Source organism: Astatotilapia calliptera, chromosome 2 (genome assembly GCF_964374335.1).
Source record: "Astatotilapia calliptera chromosome 2, fAstCal68.1, whole genome shotgun sequence".
NCBI classification, from domain to species: domain Eukaryota; kingdom Metazoa; phylum Chordata; class Actinopteri; order Cichliformes; family Cichlidae; genus Astatotilapia; species Astatotilapia calliptera.
In genome coordinates, this window is record NC_137423.1 from 31,916,206 (window position 1) to 31,932,919 (window position 16,714).

General features: G+C 39.6%; 1 protein-coding gene across 1 annotated transcript; it reads left to right on the forward strand.

The window, feature by feature from the left end:
- The first annotated feature begins 1,348 nt into the window (after window positions 1–1,348).
- On the forward strand, window positions 1,349–16,714 carry LOC113006630 (E3 ubiquitin-protein ligase RNF38-like). The gene is made up of 12 exons (XM_026142706.2): window positions 1,349–2,743; window positions 7,225–7,277; window positions 7,463–7,644; window positions 8,290–8,731; window positions 9,441–9,581; window positions 11,379–11,567; window positions 12,184–12,345; window positions 12,463–12,563; window positions 13,528–13,606; window positions 13,708–13,829; window positions 14,267–14,366; window positions 15,606–16,714. Exons 1-12 carry the CDS (start codon window positions 2,458–2,460, stop codon window positions 15,666–15,668), a joined length of 1,920 nt encoding a protein of 639 aa, XP_025998491.1. The 5' UTR covers window positions 1,349–2,457; the 3' UTR covers window positions 15,669–16,714.

Consider the following 16,714-nt stretch of genomic DNA (forward strand, 5'->3'; position numbering starts at 1 on the left):
TATCTTATCTTATCTTATCTTATCTTACATGTATACTGTAAAGGAGAAACTGGAAGTCTTGAATCACTCATTTCGTTTTGTTTTCCTTCTAAAGTGCCAGACTTTTCTGTAATTGTTTTAAAGTAGCCTTGAGCAAAAGTCTTTCAAAGTTTTTCTTTGGACATTGGAATATTGTTTTTTACATTGAATCATTTAAGCACAAAAAGGCACCTAAATCTAGGGCTGAACCGGTGTTGTATCTACAAATAACAGAGGCCCTAGCAAGAAACCAATTTAAAATGGAATTGTAACGTATTTTTCTTACTACCAGACTGTCACAAAGGCACATCATTTGTTCCTTTAAAAAAAAAAAAGCCAAATCTATGAAAAATGCCAAAGATAACAGTTTGACAAGCATAAAATACTATTTCTGCACTAACAAGGTAATTCCCAAAAAGCTATTAGCCTAAGACTTGGCATGTCTCAGTATGGTGTGCAGTGAGTCCTTCAATATTTTGAGGAAACAGGCCTGAATGATTGATAATTCCAAACACACTGCCGATGCAGTTAAAGCAGTTAAGCTATCTTTGATTGACCTCCCCAAAGCCTGAATCTCAATACTATTGAAACGGTGTGGGATCGTCTTGACAGAAAACAGAACAAAAGGCAGCCAATATCCAAATAAGATCTTTGTCTTTCAAGAAGCCTGGAAGACTCTCCCTGAGGACTTACAGAAATTGCAGGAAAGCTTGCCTAAGATAATTCAGGCTGTGTTGAAGAATATAGGTGGCCATAACATATATTGACTTTCAATCTCATGACCATTGTACAAACTCTGTTTTCCTGATATACTGTATTTCCCTGTATGTTTGCTGCCCCTATTTCTCATTTCTTAGAAAAATATAAAGAATAATGACTCAAGACTTTTGGACAGTACTGTATAATTTGTGATCACAGCACAAGAATAAATATTTTCTGCGTGGAAACCGAATAAACGGACTTAGATTTACGCAGTGCATTGGTGAGTATCCGTGTATGTGGAGCACATCCAGCTGAAAAAGCCCCGGGATGCCAGCGGCTCTCAAAGCCTTGTCTCATAGTATTTCTGCTTTGAAGCTGCTGAATAATTAATGAGCGGAGCTGACGCCTGCGGTTGGCCAGACAAAAATAGTCAATTCCGAAAACAAGCCAGTAGTTAAAGTCGACCTTGGCGCATGCTAATAAGACATATTTTGCTCTCGTCACTTTTCACTTTTCCTTTCTAGCGACTTTGTATAATTTTATATGAAAAGTAGAAAGCAATTTAGCAAAATGTCGTTCTGCTATCGATTGATGATGACTTGACAGCGATGCGAACCTCCCATTGATTGATCTCCACTACACTCCCCGCTGACCAGAGAAAACACTCGATAGCGAATGCGAGAGGGGATTTAAATTAGACATATACTGTCCACCTCAGTTCACGGACGAGGTAGCTGTTCGCTTTTTCATGTAGATAGGATATTCGCTATTTAGCTTTGCTCACCGACCAGCCTGACATTGACACGGAACGACGCTCGCTAGCTCGTAATGTCGGCACTGTTGGACTTGTTTTCCCCTCTAGACCCCGCTTCCTGTTAGCCTTGGGCTAGCTGGAAAATCGAATTTATGCTAATGAACGAGTAGGTATAGTTAGCAAACGCAGAGGGGTGTAACTTTTCTGTTTACTGTAGGCAAGCCGCTGTGGTTTACTTCTAATTTATTGAAAAACTTATGCTAATAACTTTATTTTGCAAGCAACTACCGGGCGGCCGTTTTTTGTGTTTTGTTTTTAGTTCGCTAACGCTTTACAGCTAGCCATCTTGCTTATGTTTTGTGTTGTCGGATCGAAGTGTTTTATTTAGCTGGCTTTTTGGTGGCACAGAGCTGGCTATTATTTTCAGTTGTTCCTCAGCATAAGTCTCGGCAATGGTTTCACTGATATAAGACTTAATTCTGTGCGACCAGTGCTTATAAAATACTTTTATTTAATGTGGGGAAAGCCTGACTGTTGACTGTGAAAACACAAAAGAGACGCAGAAAATGATTAAACCGTTCTAGTAATGAGGACAGCACTGACGATAACGGAGAGTTAAAACATAATTTTGTTGTACTGTATGCAGCTGTATTAATTTTGAATCCTTATGGTTTAAGAAAATAATAAGCGGTTTTTCGTTAAGTTGAGCGGCACCGATAGCAAAAAGGAGAAAGTGGATGGAGTCGATGCAGATGGTGCTTGTGCGACATACGAGGGCTGTGCTTCCCTGAACCTGCTGCCTTCAGGTGTCTCATCTCATTAAAACAATAGCTTTAAATGCCTCAGAAAACACTCGCAGTAGCAGGTGATCGTCAGAGGTAACTGGGCGGGTAGAGAGAGAGAGACGGAAAAGCGGTCTAAAGAGCGAGGCACCTGCCCGTACGTCACATTACATCCACCACCGCCGTCGTCCTTTTCTAGCCATGGACCCCCCGAGGACTCGTTCGCGGTCTCGGTCTGGCTTCTTTCATTTCGCCATGAACGGCAGCGTTGGAAGCAACGGCGGCGCTAACGCGATCGGTAACGGGGGCTTGATGAGCGCCAGCGGCGGAGGGGTGAACTACCCGCAGCAGAGCAACTCTAGCTGGGCGCCGCACCACGGAGGTCGTAGCTACCCCGAGAACCAGCAGCAGCACACCCAGGGGAGCTACCTGTCCGCAGGGGCGCAGCGCCACTCTTCACACGGAGCTCACAGGCATCCCGGAGCCGGTAAGCAGGGTTAAGTAGTCGGGGCCTGCAGCCCGGCTAGATACATTGCATCTACATTACATACTAACACAGGATGGATCCCTCCTCTGAGGGATGCAGCCTCATCACTAGCAGCTTAAAAGGCTTGGTGCTTTCACTGCCAGCTGTTGCTTGAAAGGCCAGCTATGGGTCGCTGCTCGGTAGGCAGCAGTCTCTTTTCTTTAGAGGTTTGGTCAGCGTTTACTCATGTAAATAGGGAAAACCAAGTTCACAAACTTTGTCTTGTATGTCATTGGAAAATGGACTGGTTCTTATGTAACGCTTTTCTGCTCTCTCTGAGCACTCAAAGCACTGTATTCAACATGCCCCATTCACACAAACACTTGTTTCTAGGCTTAAGTGCTTTTTATCTGACATTCAGCTTCTGGTTAGTATCTTGCCCAACTTGCCAAACTATCTTGCCAAACCCCCAACCTTCCGATTAGTAGGTGACCTACTCTACCTCCTGAGCTGACTTTATTTCCAGAATTCAACTTGCCCTGCCCACAGTAGAAACTAAGCACTGCAGATAAATCAAAAATAATATTATTCTATTGGCCTGCAACTTCTCCCTGTATAAACTTATTTGTAGCTTAACTGGAAGACTATGACTTTTATATGTCTTAGTTTTATCATCCAAGTAACGGTTAATGATTGATGTTTGAATAACCATATTTGACTTTTTTCACATTTGGGGAAAAGTATATTTAAAATTGGCAGGGAGCATGTTGTTGTTGTTGTTGTTGTTTTTTTGAAAAATACAAAGGTTAAACTTGTAGAATTGCTTTTATTAATCTTTACAGAAATACAAAAAAAATGTAAAATGCATGTTAAGGATCAAGGAAACGGGTTATCTCTTATTGCAGTGTGTCTTGGAGTGTGCATTGTTCACACATCTCTAGAAATAGAGTGCAAATAGGTCACAAACTTTTCCTTGTATGTCATTGTCTGGCTTTATTCTCAGAATGCAAATGATCTTGGCTATTAGTAGACATTTCACACTGCAGATTTTTCCTAAGGCTAATCCAAGCACAGTTGTGCTTAAGGCCTCCAGATCACATCGTGTTACTCGTATGAATGCAGTTAAACAGTATAAGGAAAGTAACACCAAAAACATTCAGATTACTGTTATCTAGATAGAGATATTTAGCGATAAAGTTGAATTGCTTTTGACATTGAATAAAACAAATCTTTAAGTTCTTCAGACTGTAACCGTGTTCGCTATAGAGCAGCAGTGCAATTTCATTTATCAGATCAGAGACAAATGCATGAGCCCACTGGTTAAGACATCCCACATGCTCTTATTCAGTTTCTGCAAGACATGTATGAGAGGAGTCTGATTAATAGAGCAGTTGGAGCCTTGAAACAAGGCTTGTCCTTTTCTCGATAGTGATTTATTTTTAGTTTCAGTGCTGTGGTGCAGGCTGGCATTATACAGTTTTCCTTGTTTCATCCTTAAGCATTATACTCTTCAACTTGCATTTTACCCTGAGTAAAGCTTGATATTGTCTCAGATTAGTCAAATATGTCTTTCTTTACTGTATTTAGCCATTAACAAGTAAAGATTGATGTTGCTGAGTGCAGTTGTGTGGGCTCATTGTTTGTTTCATCACTTTCTCACATCAAATCTAATTGTACTGTCCGGTTTCCATCAAAGGTTTATTCAGTTAGCGGTGTTTCTTTACCAAACCCAAACTCGTCAACGAGACAACAGAAAAAAATGTAAACAGAAGAGGAAAAAGTGAATGAAACTCTCATAAAAGAAAATAACATTTGAGATTGCACATGAGCCTCTTTTTGTTTATTATCTCACCACTGGCACCACTCTTTAGTGTTCAGCAAGTTTCCAGTGAAAAGTGACTGGAAGCCCTCTGTAAAACTAGACTGGCTTCCCTCAAAGGCAAACAAAAGTGCAGGGAATGAATGAAAGCAGGCTTTTAATGGTGCCATGTCGTAATAGAAGAAACTGTTGCCAAACGGCCAAAATGAGCCACATAGACAGACTCTCACAGAAACACACGCTTCCCAAATTGACAGACCAAAGTAGGGTTTGTGTGAATGACTTCAGCACTATATTTCCCATCTGTGTGAGCTGTCTTCTTATTCCTCTTAGCAGCTGCACATGCCTCATCCTTTGTGGCAGGGGTTTGTGTGTAAAATGTTCTCTGTGTGTAAGCAAAGCAACACTGTGTATATTTAAGGGCATCACAGATTTTTTTTGTTTGCCAGGTCTTGTTTGTACATGTCACTGTATTACGCCTCTTGGCATCACTTTATGCAGAATGTGACAGGGTTGGATTTGGGGTTGTTAAAAATGTATCTAACTGCCTTACCTCTGTTATTTTCTCCTCCTATTTTTTTCTCTTCCATTTTCAAGCAATGTCATCACTTGGTATAGCTGTAATAGCTGGCTGACATTGTAGTTACATATTTACACATCTTCATCTGCAGATTCTATTTGTAAATCGAGTGGTTCTCTGATTACATCCTGTCTCTCCCACATGATACTTGAAGTTTTTGAACTTCAGCTAAAGAGCATGAACAAATTGCTTCTTGATGACAGCTGATGCTCTGAGTTCACTACCCTGCTCGACTCAATTGTCTGTTGTAAAAGAAATGGTGTCAGTCTCCCATCAGCAGCCATGCTCAAAGGGAAGCAAGGTCGCATCTACACACCAACAGAACCTGTCTAGTCAGACTCACCATCCCCTCTCCTAGCTTCCCGGGATGAATCAGCATATACCGGCCTAATTCTGCATAAACTGCATGGCCATCTGAGGCCCAGAACCCTATGAGGTCTAAAGAAAAAGGGATGGTTCAGAATCAGAATCAGAATCAGAAACTTTATTGTCATTGTCATGAGAACAACGAAATTAAGAATGGTCCCCGATCATTGCATCATCCCTAGCAATATCAAATGGTTTGATGAATAAACATGTAAGCCAATGTACTGGCCCAAATGTTGGCTAGACACTCAATCACCCGTCCCTCTGTTCTCCGCAGCCACTAGCGGGGCATCTTTGAGCTGTCACTATCGGCAGACTTCACATGGCTCTGGAGTGGCGTCGCAAAGACAAGAAAGGGGTAGGGGGCTGCCTTCAGATCTGTTGTTTCTGAGGAGGCAGAAAGGGCTGTCTGGATGAGAGAGGTTTACAGAGGAAGAAACAGAAAAGCATGAGGGGAGGAGTCCCCCCCCCCCCTCCTCTTTTTGGTGATTAAAGGTTTTTTGGGGAACTGCTTAGAGGAAACTCTTGTCAGCCAAGTTCAAGGACATCCTTCTTAAGCTGCTGAAAGGTCTGCATGCACATGTTGCTTCCAGACTGCACATGTGGACTGTTAGATAAACAGATAGGAGAGCACTGTGTTTTTCTGAGATTACGTTTATAGCATTAGTGGTTTATTCAGCAATGTTATTTTTAGTTTTAGGTTTTTTGGGCGGGGGGCACATACTAATTTCAATCCCTTTTAGTGATGTTCTGTTGATCTTATAAAATAGATTCTTTATCAGAAACAAAGCTGTCATTGCAAACCTGATAGTGCTTGACTAACCTGCTTAGAAAATCTTTAGCACACTAAAAGTGGGTCAACATGACATTTGAAGCCAAGATTCTTGCTAATACTTTGTACGTGAAGGGGATAGTCAGCAGGTATAGGGTCACTCCTGTTTATGGGCTAATGCTAGGGGGTTCAGTTGTTAAATGTATTGTGAAATGCAAAAAAAAAAAGTAGTAATGAGCATGTCCATCATAATTTGCCAAAAGATCTCTTTAGATTGCAGGATAAATGCATATCTTCACATTTGAGAAGCTGAATTCAGGAAATGTTTGGAACTATTGCATGATAGGAATAGCACCTATTATCGCTTTTTATGTTAGTTATTTTCCTTATCTTCATTATCAATAATTTTCCTTCTTTATGCTACAAAAGTGGGTAAAGTAGTTATTTGCATTTGAAGTAGGTCACATTTTAAAAATCAAAAAGTTGCTCTGGCGTGTTATACATACGTGTGTGTGTGTGTGTGCGCGTGTGTGCGTGCTTGCGGGCTTTTCATGTAAGATCAGAGGGAGTGACTTGGCTGTGACAGCTAGCGAGGAGACGTCCAGGGTGACATCTTCCAGAGATGACTCGCTTTCTTGTCTGCTCATTTAAAGCAGAGAATTTAAGTTTGTTTAGAAGACAAACCCTATGGGAGGGCAAAGCACTTTTCTGGTTGTGTAACAAAATGTCACATTTTTGTTTTCTACGTTGGACTTTGTGGTGTGAAGTCTGTAGAAATGTTTAGGCAAGAAAAGGAAAATAAAATGCCAGAGGCAGCCAGTTACCTGTGTATGTTTGTGTGTTGCGGGTGGTGTATTTTTGTCTGCTTGGCTTGCAAATGTCCATGTGTCTTGTGATGTTTTCCTCAGTCCTGTCTTATCTGATTATGATTTTTTTTTTTTTTTTAAAATCTGTGCGGCCGGCAGGAGGAGTGCTACATTTTCATTCAGATAACGTGTGCAGCGAGGATCGGGACAAAGTAAGTATGAAACATGACCACCGCCTGTTTTCCTTGCTCTTTTTCTGGTTTAAATAGAATTTGTATTTCATTGTGCTCTCTTTCTTATTCATCCTCTCCCTTATTGTTCTCACTTTTTTTTTTTTTTTTTTTCCCCTCTAACCGAACATTTGTGGTTTCCTCTCCTCCCTCACCTCTGTGTCCAGATGGAAGACAGCCCAAGCCCAAAAAGGCAGCGTCTTTCCCAGCAGTCCATGTTAGATTTAAACTCCGCCCCACCCTCAACTCCTTCCTCTCCCATTCGCCCCTGGGAGCTGCCGCCGAGTCGCAGACCACACCCTCACTACATGCCAGAGCGATGCCACACCCCCCTTCGAAACCGTCGCAGGTTTGTGTCTGACACAAATGCATACAAACAGACTTCATTAATAAATTTAATTTTTCAGCCTGTAAATGTAATGACTTATGACAGATTGGAGATCTTGCAATAGTATCTTTGAATTTGTCTGTATTAATATTTATTATGCTCAGTTTTATTAGTTGGCAGCTGGCAACTTATATTTTGTGGCATATTAGTGTCTGTGTTCTATGTGACTGGAATAAATTTTAGTATTGTCTTCTCATATTTTCTAGTATAATTAAATTAATCAGATGTGTTAAATCAGGAAGGTCTATTGAGGTTACAAAAACAAAATACTTGAATGTATTAAGGTATCAGATACACAGCAATTTGCTCTGATGCATTGCAATCTGCATGCATTTGTGAATTTTCACTTGTTATAGTGTATTTGGCTGTTTGTCTGAATGTTAGAATTGATTTGAATATCTGAATGAAAAATTCCATTTCAGAAAGCTTAATAACTTGAATACTAATCTGCCTGTTGAGTGGTTTTGACTCTTGTTTGGTTAAATGATTAGGAATTAAAGTTTTAGTCATGTTGCCATAGGTGGCTTATCAGGTCTTTCATGATGCAAATGTCAACATAACTCCTTCTGCCTCTTCTTTAGTTTTTCCTTCTTTCTTCCACCTCAGCCCTCCAATGAGACGTCAGCGTGGCCGGAGAGACCGTCTGACCCGACACCACCACCACCACTCCCACAACAACAACAACCATCACCACTACAACAGCAACAACAATCACCACCATCACCCCAATGCCCACCATCATCATCATCACCACCACCACCTGCACTCCCATAACGGCCCTTCACCTGGCCATCAGGATGAAAACTACCGCCATCCGGCTCCTCCACAGGGCTACCCACCCTATAACCAGCAGCTTCCCCGAGGGCCTGGGGCAGGGCCCGGGCCTGAAGAACGCCCTGGGTACCATCCTCCAAATCCCTCCCCGAGGCCTCTTCACCAGTCTCCAAACCTTTCTCCCAGGCTTCTGCACCCTGCAGCTCATCCACAGCACCCACACGCCCACCCTTCCCAGCAACAAAGCAGTGTGGTGTTGGATCTTCATGAGCAGGTGGGTTCAAAGCAGATGATGTAACCTGTTTTAGGAAAGAAAAATAATTGAATTCCTGTTAACTGAATCATTTTCTGTGCTTTTGTCTCCTTTTGTTTTTTAACTCTGCTTAAGATTGAGAGATGGGTGCAAATAACACTCTAAGATGCAAACAAGTCAATGTGAAAATGAAAGCCTATCACTCGTGGGTGTAAAAACTTATTTATGGCTGTAGATGGAGACTAATTAGTAATATAATTTTGTTTTGATCATACAGGTAAAAGGTTAATGCAGGGTTGTCTGTTAATATATCTGGCTTGTTTGTGTTTTATTCATCTCTACATGCATGAATACATAATCTTTACATAAATCAATACATATATTTTAATGCACATATCCAGCAGTCTTAAAGTAAGCATTTTGAACTTGTCTCTAGAAAAGAAAACATAATGAACAATGGATTTAATGATAACACAAAAAAGAAAAAAATGGAATAACGAGTTTTCAGCTGCAGGGAAATGCAGACCTCAGGGTTATCATCTGCTTGATTTGTGCTCCACAACAAGTATAAATCTGTGGTGTTAGCAGTGATCCATGAAGTTTTAAAATTTGTTATTTACAACTCGGACAATGTGGATTAAGTCTGCTAACTCCAGCTATCCAGCTTTTAATTAAAATTTACAGCCATAAAGTGGCAGACCTTTTTTTTTCTGCTGATCTCCATATTTAGGGTTCGGCTCCAGTCTCGTATCCTGTGACACCACCGGGAGCGCCACCTGGCCTGCCACCTCGCTCTGCCCCACAGCAGATCCCAGCATGCTCTGTGGTCTTCAGTGGTCAACACTATCCTGTGTGCAGCGTCCCTCCTCCCGTGAGTGTTTTTGCTTTTTTGCACGTTTTTTGGTGATTTTCTGTTTTTTGTTGTTGTTTTTTTTTGTTTTTTTTAACCTTATGGTGAAATGGGGAGAATAGTGACAGTTTCTTAAGGGAGAAACTGCTAAACTGAATATCTGAGCTGAATATAATTTCATCCGAGACTCAAGGTAGAAAATAATACTAATTTAAAAAAAAGTTTGGCTACAAGAAAAAGAAAAGATAAAAAAGATTATATTAAATGAAGAATATGTTTGTTAAAAGGATAAAGTCTAGAGAAAAGATGGCCTTTCTCTTTAGTATTTTGTTTTCTTTACATGCAAGTTATTTTTATGGCAATTCTGAGAATTTTGTGGCTGATGTTCTGGGAAAACTGCAAATAATTACCTGAAGGAGGTAATAAAAAATAAATAAATAAATAGTACCGTATTTTTCGGACCATAAGGCGCACCGGATTATAAGGTGCATTAGGCAAAACAAAACGGTCAGATAACTCAAACTTTACTCAACTCATTCTTCTTGCTTCCTCTTTTCCGTACCATTGATTCATTAATGTTGAATTCTCTCGCTGCTGCTCTATTCCCATGTTGTTGTATATTAATGACTAACCTCGTATTGTGGATGGATTTTCTCAGTTGTTCTCCTGCCTGAAGTTTGGTCCCTTTACAGCATCCTGCCATGCTATTGCATTTGTCTCCAACCATCCGGAACCCTCATGTTTATTGAGTCACTGCTGTTTAGTTTCATGTTTTTATTTATATTGGAAGTGAAAGCAGAGCTGTACATTTTAATTATTTCAGAAATCTCTCAGTCAGAACATGGTATATCATGTTTAGGCGGAAACTAGCGAGCTCGCTCCTAACTCCATTAAATTTAATACATTCTGTTTTCATGGATGCCTGGATATTAAACTTCATTGTTAACGCTGACCGTTTTATTAAAGATGAAAGAATTTAGACAGTTTTTAACTCTTACTGATGTCGCAGTGTTCGTTTGACTTTGGGACTCCTGACTACGGTAGTCGTAATGCTCCGACAATCCATCAAGTGGTGTGGCTTCGTAGCTTACCAGAGTCGTACTAAAACATTTTTTGACAGATTTTTGAGCGTTGTGTATCACATAAAATCGGTTCGAGGTCAGTAAGCAGAACCAGAATTCATACATAAGGCGCCCTGTCGATTTTTGAGAAAATTAAAGGACTTTAAGTGCGTCTTATAGTGCGAAAAAAAGGATAGTAGTTTTGATCCCACGCATGGTCAGAGGGGTTTCTGAATTTTTCCGTGAAGTATGAACAAAAGCATACAAAAGTATTATCAATTTATGAATACATTTTATGCATGCATGATTTGAACACAAAAAAATCTATGCTCTTCAGAAGTGTTGTAGTTTGTTCAGATGTGTTTTTTAGAGAGTCTTTCTCTTGGCAACCCATGCTTGTTCTTTCCTTTTCTAATTAACCAACAAACAGCCAAAACTTCTGCTTTTAAAGAGCCGATCATAATTTGTTGATCTTCATTTAATCTAGTGCATTTGATTAGCACCAGCTGGCATCTACGTCACTGCCTAATTTGGAAGTGGCAAAAGTGTACTTACTTTTTCACAGGGCTGTATTTCATTTTTTGTTTTGGAATTAAAGTAGTTATAGGTGTAAATAAGCATTTTATCGACATGAATTCAAATCATGTCTGTTAAATGTTACTTAATCTTCTTCTGTTATTTTTATTTATCTATTTATTTAAGAAATCCTTTTTTGTAACATACTTTAACAAGTGAAACTTTTGTGTGTTTCTGCTAGGTCCTTCAGACTTGTTCTGTACAGCACTTACCGATGCCCTACCCATTCCCATCACTGTTGTCCAGTGATCCGGCCTTCCTGCTCCCTCCACCTCATCTCACCCATACCCCCACACATCTTTCCCACCATCCACCTCATTTGCCTCAGCCTGGACAGTTTGGACCATATCCAGCACAGCAGGCCCGTTCGGTGAGTGGGAAACCTTTTGATAACTTGGTATCAAATACAGCTTTTGTATTAGGTGTTTTAATTTAAGCTAGTAGTTAGTCAGTCGAGATCTTTCTGGGAAGCTTTCAAAGTTCCTCCTGGAATTTCAAAAACTGTAAACTTTATAAAAACGTCTTACGAAGTTCAAGCTAAATGGGTGATGCATATTTTAAACACTAGAGTTGAAGCAGTTTGTGGTACTCTTGAGTTTTGGCAACAAATGAGTATATGTACTGAAACTGTGGTATTGACAGCTCTTTTGTGCACATTTTGTCTTTGCACAGCTTTAATCTAAAACTTTATTTCATTTGCATTGGCTACATGTTAAAGCAGCTGCCAATTAACTGATTAAAAAACGATTTCAGAGATAATTCAATTGTTTTTTTTTTCTTTCTGAATTCAGTTATTTCTTTTCTTTATCCCTTTTGTAAACACTTGTATTTCAAAGGTTGAAACTTTCTTTCTTAATCCCATTCAGACTCTTTAATTAAATTTATTAAGTTGTTAAGTTGCTTCTTATGCTGTAATAACAGGAAAAATCCTGGGCAATATCACCTATATGTTTTGAATTTTAACATTTTGTCCTTGATCTCCTCAGCCGTTACAGAGGATAGAGAATGATGTTGAGCTGCTTGGTGAGCATCTGTCTTTGGGTGCTGGGCTTCACTATCCTCCTGCCACCCACCCTGCACTCACCCCACACTCCACACAACTCCACTTCCTGTCCCATGACCCCCTGCCACAGGAATTCTTTGGAGTGGTGAGCATTTACAATAATTTATAAAATATGTTTATTTCATCCCACTGAAGTGTTATATAAAAAAATGTAATGCTGTGCAAATCATCTGACTTGTATTTGTTGTATCTCTCCACCTAGTCCTATCCAAACTTCATTCCTCGCCGTCTCCCAGGGCGACGGTACCGCTCCCAGCAGCTGCCACCTTCGCCTTACCACCCCAGCCTCTTGCCTTACTTCCTGTAAGTAGAACGGGGAATAAATTCACTTAGAATGATTTTTTTAAAATTATCTTTAGACAAATATCCAGAGTGTATCAGAAAGAATAATCTGATTTCAAAAGATTATATTGTTTTTGAAGTAATGGACATAGAAGCTTGTGGTAAATTTTAAAATACATGGCTGAATATAAAATTTTGTTCAAAACCTCAGTGCGTCCCCCTCCAGACAGACAGCATATGTCCACATGATAGTCCAAGTCTTCCTATACTTTTGTGACCATGTCTGGAGTCACTGCAGCCACTGCTGTTATGCTACTTACCTACAACCACATAAAACTGATGACTTCCCTCTTTCTTACTGTATGTGTTTCAGTCATTACCGGTGGACAGCTGCAGAATTAAAGGACTTTTAAATCGGCTCATTCTTTTTAATTTACCTGATATTTATTGCTGGAATGTGAATATTTATTAGTGTGTTATTGATAAATATGTTAATTTTGCTGCGTGTTTAAAAGAACCGAAGAACAAATCTTGTCCACACCGACAAAATAAAAGCAAATTAATAAAGTCGAGATATGAGATGCAGCCATTAAGACTTGAGCATGGTCATTGAAAATCCCCTTGAGGCTAAGGAACTAATACAGAGTTTATTTATTTAAACAAAGAATACAATGACTGCAGTGCAGGCTATTGGTTAGATTTTACTGATCCCCTAATGAGTCTTCATCCAAACTGTGTTTAAGGTCAAGATGATATTTGTCATTTTTACAGGTACTTTTCAATTTCCACTCCTGGATTTGACTGTTTGTGAGCCACCTTGACTTAATTTTCATTATTTTGTACTATACAGCCAAGCAGTGACAACAAAACATAACTTTATTGCAATGTGAAGTACAAAAAGTAACTTTGTATTGTGATGATTCAAGAGCTGAATTAACTACTATGTTATTAATGTTTTGGTTTGTGTTAAATCGCTCTTCTGTAGATCAATGCTGCCAGTCCAGCCAGGTCCTGCAATCAGTCTAGAGCTGGATGTCGATGATGGTGAAGTGGAAAATTATGAGGTTTGTTCTTGCCATTCTTTAGCATTTTGGTTTTGCATTTCCTGGTGTGCAGGGTGGGGGAGAGACTCTAATTCTACTGTCGCTGATGTTTTCTCCCACAGGCTCTGCTGAACCTTGCTGAGCGCCTGGGAGAGGCTAAACTCCGGGGACTGACCAAGGGAGACATAGAACAGCTTCCTTCTTATCGATTTAATCCAAATAACCATCAGTCTGAGCAAACACTGTGAGTACTTCCCTTTTAGAAACTATGTACTTGCTAATAATGGACAATTATCCTAATTATTTTTTTATTTATTTATTTTTTTCAGCTACTCAGGGTTGAGAATCTCATTGTGGACTTTTATCGATAACAGACTGTCTTTGTACATTTTATTTAGCATATTTATAGTTTTGAAAGCTTCTGAGGGCTTAACACACTAATATCACCCATAAACTCTCTCTAATGGGGTTGGATACCATGAGAAATATGTTCACATTCAAAATGTGCATATTTTTTAGTAAAGCGTACATCCAAGTGACCTTTTTCAAAATAATTTCCACAGATACCCTAAGTTACTGGCCTAACTAAATCTGCCTGAATGCACTGTCTGTCATTTAGAAAGTGTCAAAAAGGTCTCTTCTTTTGCTGTAATTTGTGTGTTAATAGCTATCTCATTGCAGGTGTGTGGTATGTATGAGTGATTTTGAGTCGCGTCAACTGCTTAGAGTTTTGCCCTGCAGTCATGAGTTCCACGGAAAGTGCGTCGACAAGTGGCTGAGGGTACGTGTGTCCAGCATGAAGCCCACCAGCTTATGCTGATCTCTGTTACACACACATATTTACAGTTAGCCAAGGCTTATTGCGCATTGTTTGGCAACAGATTCACATCACTGTTCACACATGGCATTAACATCAAAATAAGTGCTCACTCCAAGTGTAAATTTGAGTCCTCTCAAGACACTTTAAGGGATGATCTGATAACCTAAACCAGATTTTGAGCTGGTCTCAGCCACATAAGGTCACTTTGTTTTTCAAGTGAGCATGAAATTGTGCCTGAGGCCTCATTATGAAAGACTGCCCTGCTCATTGATGACCTCTGTGCAAGCATAATAGTGCGCTCATTGGCTCTCAAATGAGATACACAGTGCCTTTTAATGTTTGTAAATGATAAAGACAGTTTATGAGTGTGTTAAACACCTTGGGTGATCTGGTTTGCCAGGAATGTATCAAAGAATAAACAGAGTCTAATATTGTTGTGATTTCTTCTTCTAACATTAATTTCTGGCAAACTAGTATTGAAAATTGCATCACTTTGGTCTCTGCAGAGAGAAGTGGCACACATTTTTCTTTTTTTGCAAATGAAGCAGGAAAGTGAGAGACGCTCACAGGTTGTCACTTGAGACACATGTGGTGATGGATTCTAATGTCAAGTGTAAATTAGAGCTTTCTAAATGTAATAACATCATTCATGACCATGTGTGAACAGGGCAGAAGTCACCCAGCAAAGTGTTACATAACATACCTGGAAAACTTTTTGGAAGTTGCTGAAAGGCACAAACCTAATCAGTCCAAGCACACATGTATTAAGATACACAGACACCTCTTAATTATAGGATTCTAGTGAGAATCTCACTCTTCAAGAGATCTGATAAATAGCAGAAGCAAGTCTCAGTCCAAGTGTGTTGAAATGTTTCTAAATTCATCTCATCTGATTTACTGAAATCTGTGAACTCGCACTAACCCCAGGATACTACAGTCAGAAGGTGCTGAAGATTTCATAAACACGTGATTTCCCACTGAAAATGCTAAATGAGGCTCTTGAACACCAAGTTCTTGTTGATCATACTAGTCTTATGATTTAGACACACGCTGCACTCTACAAAGCCTCAGTGTAAATTGGGTTAAAAGGGTTGCATATTGATTAAAAAATAAAATATCTAAGTGTGGGAACATGAAATCAGTATCCTGACTGAATATAAGGACCATCTCTCAAACCTAATTTGCTGTTTTCTCCCTCAGGCCAACAGGACGTGCCCCATTTGTCGAGCGGATGCCTCAGAGGTCCAGAGAGACTCGGAGTGACCACACGAGGGAGCCAGACACTCCTTAATGTCTGTCAGACATGTTCAGCACTGCCTGCTCTCTCTCTCTCTCTCACACACACACATACGCGCACACACACACACACTCTCACACCACAACCTTATATATTTGTGACCATAATCTTATATGTTTGTGCAGCGCTCTCTCTTCCTGTTTTCTTTTCATTCTTTGCCAAAATGTTGCATCTCCTCGTACATGTAATGTCATTTTCATGGGATGACTTCCTCTCGCACTTTTCTACCATGCAAATGCACAGAAGTCCTCCAGTATCTCCCGCTGTAGTGTGTGTTTGTGTGTGCGCGTGCGGGCGCGTACACGTGCATGCACCACACCTGTGCAACTGTTGCTGGGCCCATTCTGTAATGCAGGGCCGTGTGTGTGTGAGAGAGAGAGAGAGAGTGTGAGTGTTTTTTTTTTGTTTTGTTTTGTTTTTTTTTGTTTTTTTTTTTTTAAACATCTCCTGAAGCATGTCTGAGTTTTCTGTTGAGAAAAGTAAACAACATGTGAGAGCTTTTTGCTCTCATGAGTGACTGACTTTACTTCCTGTTTGTATGCTTATGCACTGTCTGTATGCATACTATGTGTGTATGTATGTTATAGACTTAAACCTTTTCTCTAGTTTGACACTAAGGGTCCATGCTGCCACTATAGTTCTTGGTTGCTTATTTGTTCAGTTTATTATTATTATTATTATTATTATTATTATTATTATTATTATTATTGTTATTATGGTTATTATTATTCAGCTATTATTAATGGTTATTTTCCTTCCTTGCAGTTACCTCATCATTCCAATTTTGTTCATCTTTCATTAAAAGCTTCACAGCACTACTTTGAAATTAAGCACATATATTTTTCTTTTCCTTCTTGGCAAAAATAATTTTGTCTGTGACTTTGCAGTGGCACATGTTAAATATATATATATAAAAAACTTGCTCTCTCTCTCTCTCTATATATATATATAAACTGTATAAATCTATGAATATCTGTATACCAAATAAAAGGCTTGATATGGACTTTTTAAA